Source organism: Hyaena hyaena, unplaced genomic scaffold, assembly GCF_003009895.1.
Source record: "Hyaena hyaena isolate Hyena2069 unplaced genomic scaffold, ASM300989v1 scaffold_30, whole genome shotgun sequence".
Classification (NCBI taxonomy): domain Eukaryota; kingdom Metazoa; phylum Chordata; class Mammalia; order Carnivora; family Hyaenidae; genus Hyaena; species Hyaena hyaena.
In genome coordinates, this window is record NW_024080662.1 from 2640652 (window position 1) to 2658751 (window position 18100).

At 41.0% G+C, this 18100-nt stretch overlaps 1 protein-coding gene across 1 annotated transcript in view; it reads left to right on the forward strand.

Moving 5' to 3' along the window:
* The window catches only part of SMARCC1 (SWI/SNF related, matrix associated, actin dependent regulator of chromatin subfamily c member 1), a 183385-nt gene that overhangs the window by 125590 nt on the left and 39695 nt on the right, over window positions 1-18100 (forward strand). Inside the window, exons 22-24 of the mRNA XM_039228159.1 lie at window positions 8164-8219; window positions 10617-10731; window positions 11537-11691. Of these exons, the coding sequence (XP_039084090.1) occupies window positions 8164-8219; window positions 10617-10731; window positions 11537-11691 (326 nt within the window). The remainder of the gene's footprint in view (window positions 1-8163; window positions 8220-10616; window positions 10732-11536; window positions 11692-18100) is intronic.

The following is an 18100-nucleotide window of genomic DNA, read 5'->3' on the forward strand; positions in this document are numbered from 1 at the left end:
AAAGCAAACCATAAGAAACTCTTAATGATAGAGAACAAACTCAAACTGAGGGTTGACAGAGGGAGGTAGATGTGGGGGTGGGTTAAATGGGTGATGGGTATTAAGGAGGGCACTTGTTATAATGAGCACTGGGTGTTCTATGTACGTGATGAATAGCTCAATTCTTCTGAAACCAATATTACACTATATATTAAATAACTAGAATTTAATAAATTTTGAGGAAAAAACCAGCTTCTGACAACCAAAAAAAAAAGGTCATACAGGGAGGGGAGGTCACAGATGACATACCAGATTGTAAAGGACCCTTGGAAATTCAGGGCAGAACTAGAGCCCTCTGTTGTTGTCATGGAGTTAGTGCCAAAGGCCACTGCAAGGGCTTGTATTAATAGATAAGACTTGGGTCCAGCCTACTGTATTTGCTAATACTAATATATTTTACAAATATTTTTTTAACGTTTTGTTTTATTTTTTGAAAGGGGGAAGGGGCAGAGAGAGAGGGAGACACAGAATCCAAAGCAGGCTCCAGGCTCTGAGCTGTCAGCACAGAGCCCAACGCAGGGTTCAAACTCTGGAACTGTGAGATCATGACCCAAGCTAAAGTCAGATGCGCAACCAGCTGAGGCACCCAGGCGCCCCTGCTAATATTTATATTGTTGAGTACTTACTATGAACCAGTTATTAGCATTTTGCATGAAATAACTTGTTTAATCATTAGCACTACTGTTATTCTTTTGTAGATAAGGAGACTGAGGGAAGCTAAGTAGCTTGCCCAAGGTCATTTCAGCTAGTAAATTCGGAGACCGCATTCAAACTTAAACAGTCTGGATCCAGAACTCACCAACTTCTAGAGCAGGGGCTAAGAAATTTTGCTTCTTGGGCCAGATCTAGGTTGCTGCCTGTTTTTATTTAGTCCAGAATAAATAAGAATTTTTACATTTTTAAATGATAGGAAAAAATGAAAAGAAGAACAATATTTCTTAACACGTACTAATTATATGACATTCATATTTTACTTTCTGTAAGGTTTTATTGCAGCACAGCCATGCTCATTCACTTCCGGGCCTCTCTCATGGCTGATTCTGTGCTGCTCTGGTGGAACTGCAGAGTTGCAGCAAAGAGTTACACAGCCTGCAAAGCTGAGTACAGTTACTGCCTGTCTGCTCTTCACAGAGCACCCTTTCTCTGGCACCAGGTCTGATTGTGAGCTATGCTGTTGATATCTTCCCCTGGCTGACAGGGCATTCCCCTCATAGCTCAGTTACATGTCAAAGGATTTTTTTTTTTTTTTTACTTCTTTTTATGTTTGGCACATGGTCCACTGGTTTATGTTATGTGCCTGCTTGCTTAAGTTGGGATTTTTATTTTGTTCATTCTAGTATCCTCTTCATTTATCTTTGCAGACATGGGTCAGACCACACATTTGTAGGCAAGAATTTTCAACCATCTAGTTTGTAGACATCAACAAGATGACATGGCATATGTGAGGGGCTGCAGCCTCTTAAGCATTTACAACTCCAAGCAGAATTCAGACCAAAGAGAAGCTGTTGTTTTGTGTTTCTTTTTCCAAGATGTCTAAAAGCAGCTTGAAAAAATGTTTTGTAGGATAGAAACCACTTTACATACTCCTCCACATAGCATCTTGAGGAACATACAACTCATAATTAACTCTTAATAGATGTCTCATTAAAAGTCTGAGCGTTTGTCTGCAGGTTTCTTCCCGTAGAGAAGGTCTCTTTAACTGTACCATCATTATATGAATAGATATTAATATTATATAACTGTTCATCTTGGACTCCTAGCTAATTAAAAGAGTTAATACTAAGTTGGATTTGGTCTTACAATAAATACGGGGAATGTATGATTTTCTAGAATGTGGAGCTGTAGGTTGCAGGTTGTTGTTTAAAAGCAGATTATCTTTTTAAAGAAATACTGAATTTCTCCCACATAATACTCAGTCTGTAATTAAGCTGACTCAGCAAAGGTGGTCCAGTGCACATTCAGTTAACAGTAACTTGGGAAGTTAGGGTGTTTTGTTTTGTTTTTAAACCCCATCTGTGTTTGGTTTTTGTTCAGATCTCTTCATTGTTTTTTTTGAACGTGTCTTAATGCGTGTTACATATTTCATCTGAACTAAGAATTAGAGCATTCACAGTAATTTTCATCTCTCTTTCTCCCTTATCTTCTCACCTTTCTGCCACCAGCACTGAGAATCTAAATTTTGAAATCTTGTTCTACTACTTTTTAAGTGACTTTTATCACAAAGAATGATATACTTGGGGCACCTGGGTGACTCAGTCAGTTAAGTGTCTGACTCTTGATTTAAGCTCAGGTTGTGAACGAACTGTTGTGAGATTGAGCCCGTGTTGGGCTCCATCCTGGACGTGGAGTCTGCTTCTTTCCTTCTCTCTCTCTTGTCACTCACTGCCCCTCAAAAAAAAAAAACAAGGAAGGAAGGATGGAAAGAAGGAAGGAAGGAAGGAAAGAAAGAAAAAAAGAAAGAAAGAAAGAAGTGCTTAACATGCTGTAGTTTTGTTTTTCAGTTTTCTAAAATATGGTTCATTTAGACTTCTGAGACTTTGTTTTACTATTGTTTTCATTGCGTATCCATGTAGTTACATTATCCACGTAGGCAACAGTTCATTTATTTCCATTGCTGTCAAATATTCTGTTGTGTGATTATTCTTTCTCATAGCCATGTAGTATTCCATTGTATAGATAAACCACATCTTCTTGATCCATTCATCAGTTGATGAACACTTAGGTGCTTTCCATGTTTTGGCTATTGTTGAGAGTGCTGCTGTTAACATTGGGGTACATGTGCTCCTATGCATCAGCACTCCTGTATCCCTTGGGTAAATTCCCAGCAGTGGTATTGCTGGGTCATAGGGGAGTTCTGTTGTTAATTTTTTGAGGAACCTCCACACTGTTTTCCAGAGGGACTACACCAGTTTACATTCCCACCAACAGTGTAGGAGGGTACCCGTTTCTCCACATCCTCACCAGCATCTAGAGTCTCCTGATTTGTTTATTTTAGCCACTCTGACTGGTGTGAGGTCGTATCTCAGTGGTTTTGATTAGTATTTCCCTGATGAGGAGGGACGCTGAGCATTGTTTCATGTGTCTGGTGGCCATCTGGATGTCCTCTTTGGAGAAGTGTTTGTTCATATCTTCTGCCCATTTCTTCACTGGATTATTAGTTTTTCGGGTGTGGAGTTTGGTGAGTTCCTTATAGATTTTGGATACTAGCCCTTTATCTGATATGTCATTTGCAACTATCTTTTCCCATTCTGTCAGTTGCCTGTTAGTTTTGTTGATTATTTACTTTGCTGTGAAGAAGCATTTTATCTTGATTAGGTCCCAGTAGTTCATATTTGCTCTTGATTCCCTTGCCTTTGGGGATGTGTCAAGTAAGAAATTGCTGCAGTTGAGGTCAAGGAGGTTGTTTCCTGCTTTCTCCTCTAGGGTTTTGATGGTTTCCTCTCTCACATTCAGGTCCTTATCCATTTTGAGTTTATTTTTGGGTATGGTGTGAGAAAATGATCTAGTTTCATTCTTCTGCATGTTGCTGTCCAGTTCTCCCAGCACCATCTGTTAAAGAGGCTGTCTTTTTTCCATTGGATACTCTTTCCCGCTTTGTCAAAGATTAGTTGGCGATACATTTATGGGTCTAATTTCGAGTTGTCTATTCTATTCCATGGGTCTGTGTGTCTGTTTTTGTGCCAATTTTAGTTTTGTTTTAATTATAGGACTATTCAGGACTTCTTTTTCTTCTTTTTTTTTTTAAAAAATTTTAAATGTTTTTAATTTATTTCTCAGAGAGAAAGAAAGGAGAGACCGCATGAACAGGGGAGGGTCAGAGAGAGAGGGAGATACAGAATCTAAAGCAGGCTTCCGGGTCTGAGCTAGCTGTCAACACAGAGCCCGATGCGGGGCTCAAACCCACGAACCATGAGATCATGACCTGAGCCAAAGTCAGATGCCCAACCGACTGAGCCACCCAGGCGCCCCTTCTTTTTCTTCTTAAATCTGTTTGGTAAAATACATTTTATAATAATTTGTCCATTCATTCATTCGTTTGCTGATTGCTGAGAGAAAGAGAGAGAGAGAGAGAGATCTGAGACAGCACGAGTGGGGGAGAGGGCAGAGAGAAAGAGAGGGAGACAGAATCTCAAGTAGGCTCCTCACTGTCAGCACAGAGCCTGATATGTGGCTCAAACCCACAAAACCAAGAGATCATGACCCGAGCTAAAACCAAAAGTTGGACGCTTAACCGACAGAGCCACCCAGGTACCCCCCATAATTTGTCCACTTATTTTATATATATATAATACAGTAGTTATATTATAATTATAAATATTATATATATATATAATTTATTTTTGAGAAACAGAGACAGTGTGAGCAGGGTAGGGTCAGAGAGAAAGGAAGACACAGAATCCAAAGACAGGCTCCAGGCTCTCAGCTAGCTGTTGGCACAGAGCACAACGCTGGTTTCAAACCCATGAACTGTGAGATTATGACCTGAGCCGAAGTTGGACACTCAACTGACTAAGCCACCCAGGCACCCTTGATTTGTCCATTTAATCTAATTTTTTATTCGGCATTAAATTTTTCAGAATACTTTGACACTTCCATTTTGGCTTACTAATAGTTAGGACCTTTCTTGCAGTCCTAATACAATTATTTTGTGCCTTCTTTCTCTTTTCCTGATGTGTCACACTGATTTCTTGCCTTTCTTATTTCAAAGAACCACGTTTGGGGTATATTGATTCTCTCTATTGTATCTGTCTTATCTGCATTGTATTTTTGCTTTATATTTCTTTTTTATCCTTGTTTGTGTATGTGTGTGTGTGCCTTCTATGTTCTGTTACTGTTTTCCTGATTCTTGTCAAGAACACAGAGTGTATAAATAATGAGCATGTTTTTCTTTTGTAATGTAAGTTTAAGAAGCCTTTATATTTCCCTTTTCATGCTATATTTACTGATTGCCAAAATTATATTTCTAAGCACAGAAAAATTATGTGTATATTTTAAACTTCTAGTTGCGTTGTATTATGGTGAGCAATTGTGGTTTGTATGTCATTGACTTTTTGAAATTCGTTAAAACTTACTTTTTTTTTAATTTTTAAAAATTTTTTATTTATTTCTAGGAGAGAGAGAGAGAGAGAGAGAGAGAGAGACAGCGTGAGCAGGGGAGGGTCAGAGAGAGAGGGAGATACAGACTCTGAAATAGGCTCCAGGCTCCGAGCTGGCAGTCAGCACAGAGCCCGAAGCGGGGCTCGAACCCACGAACCGCGAGATCATGACCTAAGCGAAAGTCAGACGCTTAACCGACTAAGCCACCCAGGCGCCCCTAAAACTTACTTTTTGACTTAATTTGTGATCAGTAGTTTTTAATGTTACATGTGAGCTTGAAATTGAGAAAAGTACTCTCAAATCCCTATTGTGAGGCACATTTTCATTCCCACCCTGCAATTCTGTCAGTTTTGAAGTTATACATTTGATACTCTTTTACTAGGTTTAAAAGTATAAAAAATTAATCATTTTCCAGTGAATTAAACCCTTTCTGAATACATTGTCATCCTCTATTTTTTTTAATAATGCTCTATTCTTGATGGCTGTATTAACTAATAATATTATGGAAGAAAGTCACTGTTCCTTGGATTTGCTTTTGCCTAGCTTATCTTTCATGCTTTCATGTTTCCCATCTCTGTGGTCTCTGTGTGGATCATTTCTTTAGATATGTTTCATAGTTTTATAATTTTCTTCTCACCCAGTTTAATCTGTTTCCCGTGACTTCATTTCTAGAAAAAAAAAATTGGTTTTATTTTGTTTTTAATGTTTTATTTGTTTTTGAGAGCACAAGTTGGGGAGGGGTAGAAAGAAAGGGGTGGAGAATCTGAATTGGGCTCTCTGCTGATAGCATGTAGTCCAACATGGAGGTTGGGCTGTCAAACAAGGAGATCATGACTTGAGCCAAAGTAGGCTGCTCAGCTGATTGAGCCACCCAGGTGTCCTGTTTCTTTTGGTTTTTTGCCTCTGCAGATGACTGGCCTGAAGGATAAAGCATTTAGAAGAACTTTTGATCCTTCGGGTTTTTAAAAAAATCTCTGCATATCTCTAATATTCTCTTGTTATTTGGAGTTCTTTATGATTCTGCTTTATTTATCTATTGCATCCATGGCTCTGCCAAGGTTCGGGATCCAGCAGATCTCCTATTGGCAATCCTCAAGTGCTAAATCTGTTGATTAATATTTCTGCTCAGTCTTGGTTTTCTTTCTTGGTGTTTTCTCTCAACAGCCAAAATTGGGATTGGAAAGAATATCTGCAGAGGATTTTGTTGCTTCTGGTAGCTAGGGGTTGCCACCGTGAGATCCCATTGGCCAGCCCTATGGCTAGCTCTGTGTAGGCATCCTGGCTTCCTTTCCCTGCCCTGGAGCTGCCAGTCCAGGGCTCAGCTTCCTGACTGTGAGCTACTACAAGCAGATATGTCCAGGTGTGATGCTGCCCCTCCAGTTTTCCAAATACTTGATTTAGATACAGGATCCAAATATAGATCCTGGTCCCACTCCTTCCACACTCTGGTCCCATTTCTGGTACTGTAGCCTTCTGGCATTTTTTAGAAGGTTGTAATCTACTTTATGTGAGATTCAGGACATCCCAGACTGTCATATCTGCTGGAGCTCCTGGTAGGTCAGAATTCTGGAAGCAAAGTCTGGTTCCATCTGCAAGACTTAGAGCAAGAGGGATTTTCCTTTTCAATAACTTTGACACCATTAGTTTTAAATATGTATGTTTAAATGTTCTCGTTGAGGATAAATACTATTAGTCTTGGCATTTACAAGAGGATAATATAAAGATTTAAGCTGTAGTTTATTTGCATGTTTTTATTTAAAACCACAGAAAACCCTCATCATATGTAAAATGTTTGTTTGTTTGTTTTTGAGAGAGACAGAGACAGCTCCAGCTGGGGAGCTGGATCCGGAAGCAGGATCCAGGCTCCATGCTGTCAGCACATTTCTGATTGTATTGTTGTTGTTTTCTTTTAGAAATCTTCATTAATATCTTACCTATATAGTTAAGACTCCCTTACCTACCACAACCAGGGCTTTTCATCATGTGGCCTTTACCAACATTATCTCCCTCCTGCTTTTTCCTATCTGCTCTGCCCTTCCTAGTCATCACCGATGACATTTCCTTGGCACCCTTGAGTCTTTCAGTTTCTTTCCTTGAAATGTCCTCTATATTTGTACTACCCACCCTGCCAGCCATGTCTGCCTAGAAAATGCTCACATAACCGTCTGTCCTTCCCTGATTGAAACAGCGGTGCCCTCCATGCTTCTCACAGGTCTCATATGTGCACATACGTGGTGGACTTGTTGGTTTGTGTCTCCTCCAGCCAGTATGTGATACTCTGGAGGCTCAGTGAATACCTAGCTCTGCAGTATTTCTCCAGTACTTGACTCACAATATATACTCATGGGGCAGCCAGGTGGCTCAGTCAAGCCTCTGACTCTTGGTTTTGGCTCAGGTCCTGATCTCCTAGTTTCAGGAGTTTGAGCCCCGAGTCAGATCCTCTCTCTGCCCCTCCCCCACTTGCGCTGTCTCTGTCTTCTTTCAAAATAAACTTAAAAAAAGATACATGCACTGATTAAGTGTTGGTTAAATAATAATAAATTACTTGGGGCTTTTTTTCCTTTTTGCTCTTACTTAAAATGTTATTGAGGTATTTATTTTTATACATAAAGAAAATAAAAGTCCTCAGTGGACAGCTCCATACATTTTCACAAATTAAACACATTCATGTAAACAGTCCCAAGATCAGGAAACAAATCATTACCAACACTTCAGGCCCCCCCCCCCCCCCCCCCCCCCCCCCCCCCCCCCCCCCCCCCCCCCCCCCCCCCATCCCTTGAGCCCACTTTTGCCTGCCCACTACTTCCTTGGCTAATTGCTGTCCTGATTTCTAACACTATTGATTACTTTCATCTGTTTTTGAACTTTAAATTAATACAATCACGAAGTCTGTGTTTTATGCCAGACTTCTTATGTCAGCCTATGGTCGTGAGACTCGTCCTTATTATTGTGCATAGCTATATTTCAGATACAGCTTTTACTTTTTTTTCCATATTGTGTTACTAGTTCTTGTTCTTTTGTTAGTAGAAGGGGCTGAAGAGGAAAAAATGGAAACAGATACTGATGGTCAGCAGTCTGAAAAGGTGAAAGTCTGTTTGAATTCTTCTACAACAGAAAAGACACAGAGCATGGCTTTCATAGCATAATGGTTTGGGTTTATCTTGTTCTTGATCCCTCTGAGGGAACTACAGATGATTCTGTGAGCCATTTGGACTTTGCAGGTATAAGGTATAATTCTCACAAAGCATAACATAGGACATTTTCCACTTATTCATTCGAGGAAGATTTATCCACTCCCTAGCCTCTTCTTTTATATCCCTTTCGGGCACAGTTGAAAAAATGAATACATACAAAATTGTGGTTTTTATATTGAATTATAGGGTTGGGTCCTATACTTGTGCCAGAAGAGAATTATGGAATATTAAGGAATTTTGTAGGAGATTTAACTGCCAGTAGGAAAATATTTAGAAAAGTCTTAATCAGAAGGTGACATTTGAAGTAGGTTTTAAAGAGCAGGTAGAACTATAAAGATTGAAATGGAGGGGAAGAAATTGAAGATTCCACCTGCTTGGAGGAGACACTGAAGCTAGTGTGCAGAAGGCATCAAAGTGCTTCCTGTGTTTGTGACTTGATCTCTGACTCAGGCTATAAACACAAGGTGAGTGAGGCAGAACAGGACTTTACAGCCTCTTCAAGATCAGGGGCACATGATTTAACAATGGACAAAGACCTGAATAGACCTTTTTCTGAAGTACATATACAGATGACCAGCAGACACATGAAAGGATGCTCAGTATCACTCCTCCTCAGGGAAATGCAAATCAAAACCTCAAGGTACCACCTCACACCAATCAGAAAAGCTAGTATCAAACAGTGTTAGCAAGGATGTGGGTAAAATGAGCCCTCGTGCACTGTTGATGGGAATGTAAATGCTGCAGCCACTCTGGAAAACTGTGGCGCTTCCTCAGAAAGTTAAAAAATAGAACTACCGTGTGATCCAGCAATTCCACTACTGGGTATTTATCCAAAGAAAATGAAAATGTTAATTCCAGAAGATCTGTGCACCCCTATGTTCACTCAACGTTATTTATAATAGCCAAGATGTGATAGCAGTATAAATGTCTTCTGATAAATGAATGGAGATAACACACACACACACACACACACACAGGAATATTATCACTCAGCCATAAAAAAGAATGAAATCTTGCCATTCACAACAACGTGGATGGACCTAGAGGGTGTTAGACTAAGTGAAATAAGTCAGAGAAAGACAACTACTGTTAATATTTAACTTCTGTATGGAATCTAAAAAACAAAACAAACGAAACCAAAAAATCAGAAATAGACCCATAAATACAGAGAACAAGCTGATGATTATGAGAAGGGAAAGGGGAATTGGGGAGGTAAGCAGAATAGATAAAGGAGGATCAAGGTACAGATTTTTGGTTATAAAATAAGTCATGAGGTTGAAAAGTACAGCATAGGGAATATAGCCAGTACTATAATAATATATGGACAGAAAGTAAGTAGACTTATCATAGTTTAGTTAGCATTGTGTAATGTGTAGAATTGTCAACTGTGTTGTAAACCTGAACCTTAATATAACATTTTATGTCAACTATACTTGAGTTAAAAAAGATAAGATTAAGAGCCATAATGACCATTCACTCACTATTTGAGTGAACATATACAGTCTGGGATTTAAGATGTTGATTACATGTTTTGTTTTAAAATTGTATATAGATAAGGACGGGATGAAGAAAAGAGTAAAATTAAGTATAATTCTTACACTGTTACAAATACTGTGCTTTGTACTTTCCATTTTTTAATTCATCTGGTTCCTAAACAGTCTCATCAAGTCAATGATAGTCTCTTCATTTTATAGACAGTATTACATGATTTGTCCAGAGTCACAGGGATTTCAGAATCAGCAAATGAAACCAAATTCTCACCAGAAGAATTGAAGTTTTCAGTCCCCAGAGCAAAATCACTGATGCCATATTGTGGCTCTTCCTAAAAACCATTAGCAGATGACTGTATTAAAGGCTTTGTCAGCTTTTAATTTTGGCAGTGTTCCATCTTCTCGGTTGATAATGTACATTTTAAATGCTCTTGGTTCTTTTGGACAGGTAGTCAGTAATTCATTTGCTTATGAAGTATTTCTCTATTTAGCCAGTAAATAACAATGGAATTTCAATGACATTCCCTTGAACAATATATGGCACAGGGCTCAAAGAGGGTAGGAACTGTGTGTTTTAGAGGCGTATTAACATGTGACACTCAGGTGTAGTGAAAGTGTACATTCTTTGAATGTATTGATTTCTGGCTCTTCTCTCCAAGGCCTTTGGGCCTCCAAGGTCCTAGTGCACTTCCTGCCAAAAATAGTGGAATCTTTTGTTACTCTTAGATAGTATCACTTGTAGAAGGACTGGGTTTTTTTGCTCATTCTCTGTTCTCTTCTTTTGTACCTCTTTCAGGCAGAAAACAAAGGGGAAAACGAAACAGATGAAGGTGATAAAGCACAAGATGGAGAAAATGAAAAACATAGTGAGAAGGAGCAGGACAGTGAAGTTAGTGAGGATACCAAATCAGGTAATTTATGTAAAACTAAAAAGCACAGGAGAACTGTGAGCAGTTCATTTATATAGAAATATTTCCTTACTCATTGGGGTTTCTTTCTTCTTTTTAATGTTTATTTATTTATTTTGAGAGAGGATGTGAGCAGGGGAGAGGCAGAGAGGGAGGGGGAGAGAATCCCAAGCATGCCCCACACTGTCAGCACAGAGCCCAATATGGGGCTTGATTCTACAACCAGGAGATTATGACCTGAGCTGCAACCAAGAGTTGGATGCTTACCTGACTGAGCCATCCAGGTGCCCTGGGTTTGTTTCTTAATGTAGCAATAAATAAATGTTCAAGTAGGAGTTTTATTTGGCTCCTAGGCACCAGTGTAATAGTAGTCAATAAACAAGTTGCTCATTGTGACAGAAGTCCTGGTCAGTGGCTGGCAGATCCATTGTGCCTGTCTCAGAAGGCTTGCGGAAGTGCTTTGTTCTCATTTCCTCTAGACACTAGGGTTTCTCAGAGCATTTCATTGACTGATCTTGTTAGTCTTACGGCAGGGCTTAGTTCCCTTTATATCCTAGGGAACTACACAGAGAGCTTAGAGAAATGAAGAGAAGACAAAGCATACTATTTAGAAAATCCGGCTCAGATGGAGGCTCCCTTACATGCATGGAATGGCTCTGCAAAAGTCTTACAAAGAAGGAGGCACTGAGATCTCTTTGTAACCTCAGTTCTAGTTTGTCATGTGGCGGAGGTGAGAAGTAAGATGGCTTATTGAGATGGGGCGCGCTGGTAATAAAGCTTTCTCATTTTTTTTTTTTTTTTTTTTCAGAAGAAAAGGAAACTGAAGAGAACAAGGAGCTCACTGATACTTGTAAAGAAAGAGAAAGCGATCTTGGGAAGAAGAAAGTCGAACATGAAATTTCCGAAGGAAATGTGGCCACGGCCGCAGCAGCTGCTCTTGCCTCAGCTGCAACCAAAGCCAAGGTTTGCCACTAACAGCCCTTTCCAGGCTCCTGTAAGCCGTGAATGGTTGCATTGTTGTCAGTTATTGGGAACGATTAGTATAAAGAGCCTTGCGCCCAACACGAGATGACTGCTTGACCGGCATTTCTAGGTTAAGAATTGTACTGGCAGGAGGGGCGGGGGCGAATCGCAGATCTGGTCCTGGAGGGGGCTGCCTTCTGGGCCTTGCTTCTACTGTGCCGTTTAGCTGTCATTTCATGGAGACCACAGAGATATAGCCGAACTTAAAAGTCCCTCGCGTTTGCCCACAGAATTTGTCTTGGACTACTGTTCCAATTTCTGTTCGATTGAAGTATTTGTGATTTTTAAGACAGAAATCTGTTTCCTTATATAAATACTTCACCTTGCTCTTACAGACTGAAAGGAAACAGGGGGATCTAAAATAACTCTTTTTCTTCTTGAATTTGCCAGCTTTTCTGGGGGTGGTTTTCTCTATTTATAATCTAGTATTGGCTTCACAGCATATTTAAGAAAAAAAGGAGAATGTTATTTTCCCCACTTTGTGTTGCTTTCACATTTTAAAGCATTCCAGGCATGAATATGTGAAGTTTCTTTTCACCCCTTCTCCATCTTAACCCTTTGAAGTAGCTTCCATTATAGGTTCCCACATTTTGAGCAGTATTTACTGGAACATACCTGATCATTTTATCTTGAGCTGTTTTTTTAGTCCATTGGTAAAGATATTCTTTCATGGCCTTTAGTACCCAAAGACTGTTCACCTGCTGAAGAGTACTTCTCCAAGTGTTTAATCTGTGGTGCATGATTTGTAACAGACCCACAGATGACCCAGTTCAAACTACAAGACCACTGCTTTGAGTTCCCATGCATCAGGCATAGGTGTGGACAGTGAGGAGGAGGGTGTTGACAGGACAGGCCTGCCCTGTCAGTCCAGACAGCAGCCCCAGTGATGCTGACTCTTACAGGAGCTGAAGATTCTGCGTGTTCCTATTTCCCGGTCCCTTCCACAGATGCCTCCCAACTCTCATGGTGGTTTAGTTGCAGTATTAGGTATCCTCTGCCTCCTGGGAGGAGTGCGTACTGCCCTGCACACCAAATTGACAGCTGTTTCCCGTTCATTTGGTTTTGCTGCTTCACTGGAAACAGTTTTTTGAGCCTCTGTTTGTCCTGTCAGGCTGGACCCTTTGGCACCTCGTTGTCTCAGAGCTAAGGTCTTGTTGTTCAGACTGCCGTCAGGGATCTTAGAGACCTTAAGGATGGTCTTGGGTCTTGGGCTTATGTCATAAATGAGCTAGAGGCCAGGAGAGCCTCTGTCCTTTGTGACATTTATCAAGAGACAGCACAGCCATCCACCAGTCTCCTGAACCGCAGCCTCAGGTCATCTTTATCTCCTCTCATTCTTTCATTTTCCATAGCTGTTTAGCCACCAAATCCTTCCTGGCACATTAGTGCCTCTGGTAATGCCCAGGCCCTTCACTTTTCCCTTAGGCCAACATCCCTCATCCATTGCCTATCTCCTTCCACCCATTCTCTGTCTTCAGCCAAAGTAATCTTTTTTATTTTTGAAATTTTCTATTGAAATACAACTTACATTTGTATAAATAGATATATATGTCTACAGCTAGTAAATTTTTCACAGACGGAGCCCACCTGTGGGCTCACATAAGGCACCCACTTCAAACAGCATAACATTAACATTCCTAGCCTTCCAGAAGCTTCCTCATACTCCCTTCCAGCTACTGTCCTTCCCACCTCCCCACCCCTACTGCCCCAGGAATGGTTGCTAGCCTGTCTCCTAATACAGTGGATTCCTTTCTGCTTCTCTGAAGAATCTTTAAAAATACAAATAGGAACATGGTGCTTTCTTAAATAAGCTCTCTCTTCTCTCTCAGGCTAAAATTTCAAACTCTTTAGTGTAGAATTCATAAGATTTTCATGATCAGGACCCGTCTTCAGTTCTCAAGTGTCCTTTATTGCCTGTCTGTCCAGGACTGTTCTTTACGGTTCTCCCAGACTGGACCCTCATCCCTCTCCCAGAGATGTTTCTCTCCCTCTCCCCTCCATTATTTCTCCTCTCTCTCTCACTGTGTCAGCTTCACTGTAAGTATGGTAGATTACCATAAATCGTTTTCATTGCTGATGAAAACATGATGGCCTCATAGCTGTTAACATGTGCACCTTTGGGCACAGATGTTTGTGTGGTGTGTACTTCTGACCACCTTGCCACAGCTGTTTGACTCCTTCATTGCAGAGAAACTGCTTTTATGGAGCAATTGCCCTGCTCCTTAGATACTCTGTACAAGGTTTAGAAGAGTCCAAAGAGGGGCGCCTGGGTGGCTTAGTCGGTTAAGCGTCCGACTTTCGCTTAGGTCATGATCTCGCGGTTCGTGGGTTCGAGCCCCGCGTCGGGCTCTGTGCTGACTGCCAGCTCAGAGCCTGGAGCCTGTTTCGGTCTGTGACTCCCTCTCTCTCTGACCCTCCCCTGCTCATGCTGTCTCTCTCTCTCTCTCCTAGAAATAAATAAAACATAAAAAAAAAAAAAAAGAAGAGTCCAAAGAACATTTTCCTTCCAGGTCATCGAATTTCCATTCCATCATCCTCACTCAGTCTTGTTTCTAATAACTGGGAAAGGAGATCTTTATTCTCATGACAGCTGTGTTTTCCACAGATCTGTGAGTGATACACATGCATGTGACACATGACTTGGCATGCATGAACTGCTCAGTGCCACTTAACAGCTGGGTCTGATGCATTTCACAGCACACATAATCATCTTTGTGCTACATGGGAATTAAGGGTAAGGAATTCACTTAAATTACTGTAATTAGTGCAGCTGATCTAGCCAATCCAAGTTTTCTCTTATTCTCTTTTTGTTCTTCTGTATCTATAAACAGCTTTGTTATTAAGACTTTTCCTTGATACATTTTAATTGTTTGTCACACTGACATGGAGTAGTAATTAGAGGTTCTGAATCTAGCTCCAAAACACATAGGGAGAGTGGGCATGCTTTCTGGCTTTTCCCCAACTTTGCCATGTGAGTGACTCTTCGATAGCATATCCATTTCTTCACTGCACCTACCGACAAGCTGTGAATTGACCTACCTGAAGAGTGGTGTGTGGGTGTGGGAAGGAACACCATTGGCTGGATGCTCTACATCCCTTCCATCTGGGGGCTTAGTTTCAGCTGGAAGGAAGAGTTTAGAACTATTGCTAGAATAAATTAGAAACCTGGAAAACTAGAATGTTCTCTATTCAGCAGCATTAGGACTCAGTTCCTCCAAGATAACCGAGATCACATTTTCTTTCTTTTTTTTTAATGTTTATTTTTGAGATTGTGCAAGTGGGGGAAGGGCAGAGAGAAAGGGACAGAGGATTTCAAGCTGGCTCTGCACTGATAGGCTGATAGCAGTGAGCCTAATGTGGGGCTTGAACTCACCAACCGTGAGATCATGACCTGAGCTGAAGTCAGACGCTCAACAGCCTCAGCCACCCAGGTGCCCGAGATCATACGTTCTTAAGACTATAGACATTTCCTTTAGATTTATTCTGTCACCACGCCATCCCCATGTATCTTGAAATGGCTAAAGTAGGTTTGTCTTCATGGTAACTAGATATTAGTTCCAGGGTAACAGGAAGATTATATCTCTCTGAGATACCTCTTACTTGCTCCCCTTTGCTTGAAATTCTTTCTTGAGATAGGAAAATTTTTCATTGTACATTGTAGTCATATGGCTTTACCAGATAAGTGTTTGCTGAAATTGATTGACACTATATGCACTGATCATTGAAACCATGTCGTTTTACCTGATGATATTCTAGAGAGAAAACTGAAGGAAAAATTGACCTATTTGATCATTTTGCCTAGAGTTAGCCCTATTCACTTTCATCTTTATATGACTAAACAGAAAACTACTCCTGCTCCACCAGCTGGACTTCATGCTTTGTTGTGTAAAGTTCACCTTAACTCTGTTACAACCAAGTTACCTCTTTGGTATCATTAATCTTTTAGGTTGTTTGTCCACATAGCACACATCTGGGCCATACTCCCACACCTCCTCATTCTTAAGTTCCATAAAGCTCAGTTATGTGAAGGGATGGGAGCTCCCTGCAGCCCTCCTAGGGATACCCTGCTCATCACTGCTGCCAGACCTTCAGGAATCCGTAGCCTGAGCATCAGCAGTGCTCCTGCCTCAGTTACCCAGGGCTGTGTAACCATTGCAAAACCCCATCGTCACTTTGTTGCATCTTATCATTTTTATGAGTGAGAAACTCAAGCAAACTCAGTTGGAAAAGCCCTGCTCCATGTGACATTGGCTAGGTTTGCTTACGGCTGAGCTGTGAAGGGAGGCCCTGAGGCAGCCTCCCTGCCGTGCCTGATGTGTAAGCAGGGTGGCTGGATGGCCTGGGACTGGCTGGCATCACTGTCTCCACACGGCTTGTCTACAGAGTTAGTTCTCTTGGGCTTCCTCATAATTGGTTGGTATCGTAATTGTTGGACTTTTTACGTGGAAGCTTATAACTTTAAGAGAAAAGTGTCCCAAGCCACCAGAAGGGGAACCTGCTGGTATCTTATGGCTTGGGCCCCCAGCCTGACACTGTATAACCTCTTCCCAGCTCCACCAGTCAAAAGTTCTATTCAAATTCAGCGCCTGGTTGACTCAGTTGGTTAAGCGTCCAACTTCGGCTCAGGTCATGATCTCGCAGCTCGTGGGTTTGATTTGTACCTTGGGCTCTGTGCTGACAGCTCAGAGCCTGGAGCCTGCTTCAGATTCTTTGTCTCCCTCTCTCTCTGACCTCTCCCACTTGTGTGTGCACGTTCTCTCTTTCTCTCTCTAACAAATAAACATTAAATTAAAAAAATTTTTGTTCAAATTCAAGGTGAGGGATCATCGACCACGCCTCTACACAGAAGGCATGCCACCTTAACCCCCCACAGTCTTCCTTGTGGTCACCAATTACCTACATATCTCCCAGTTGAAAAGTAAGCATTCCATAGTTTCATGTTATTGTGATAATCAGACTAAGGCTGGGGTTTTGAGATTGTCTCTAAATCAAGTTTGGGTACAGATGAAGCTCTTGAGGAGCAGTCTTTCAAGTGCAGCTCCTTGCATGTTGTTCTCTTTCAGAAAGAATTTGAGGACTGACATAAAAGTAGTGGGAAACATTCAGGGCAATTACACTCACATTCATTAATAAGTGTGAAGATGGAAGGCCCTGAGCACACATAGTTCAGAACAACTCTGAAATCTAGTCAGGCATACATTTCCCCTGTCTGTCTTCCCAGGGCCCCCAGCCTTGCCCCCTGTGACTTACTCTCTACAGCTTTTGACTTGGCCCTCTGGGCTTTGGATATTGTGTTCTCAATCCTTTTCCTTTTCCATTAAAAAATCAGCCCAGTTTTGCTGCTGTGAGGGGCCTTTCTTAGCCTGCAATATTGGTCCCATAAGGAGAGGAAAGAGTGAAGGAGGCATGGGGGAGAAACTGTGGCTGATGAAAAACTTCAAACTTGCTGGAAAATATTAACTTGTAGTAATATAGAATATAGGAAACATGCTTTTAAAGATACTTAGAGGCCCTTCTGTCTAGTAGAGAGGGTCTAAGAGGCATATATACCTTTATTAGAAATTCTTAAGATTCTTAGAAATCAGACCATGCACTTCGATCAGAAAGTCTTGCAGCCACACCTTGAGTTGATTTCTAACTCCAGTAATGATGGCCTGAAAATGGAATAGTTCCCTCTTTGGTTCCTTTCTCTTCTGGCTACTTATAATATAATACCTAAAGAAAGTTTATATTTTGCCTGGAAATCACTCCAGCCAGATCCACAAGTTCAGTAATGACTCTATTTTCCACATTACCAGAAGTGACATTGTTTCCAAATTTCTGTTTGGAGAGAAGATCTGCTTCTCTCCAACCTTCAGGAACATTTCCTTCTCCATCTTAAAAGCTCTTGCCAGTGGTTTGCTTGAGATCCTTTCAGCCTGTGCCCACTGCATGATCTGAAGCCACACTGAAGGTTTTTGGTAAAACAGAACACCATTTTCAGATACCAAATTCTTTTCCCATAGCAAAACAGTGGTTTTAAAAAGCAGCCATTTTTTATTATATCTCATGATTGTGAAAAATTTGAGCACTAAACACCTATGCAGTTCTGCCCCATGTGGTATCACTTGAATCATTTAGTGGTACTTACCTCACAGGTGGGTTCCTGAAGAGAGTCTTAGACAGATTCCTTCAAGTCCTGTTCCTAGGTAGAGATGGCTGGTTCCTTTTCCCTCTTCATGCAGTCTTGAGGTCTCTCTCTCTCTCTGGTCTCTTCCACATTGATCACACTTAGTACATGGCAGCTGGGAACTCCCAGAAGGAACGTTCCATGGCGACATGAAGTTCCAGAGCTGGGAACTGGAAAATG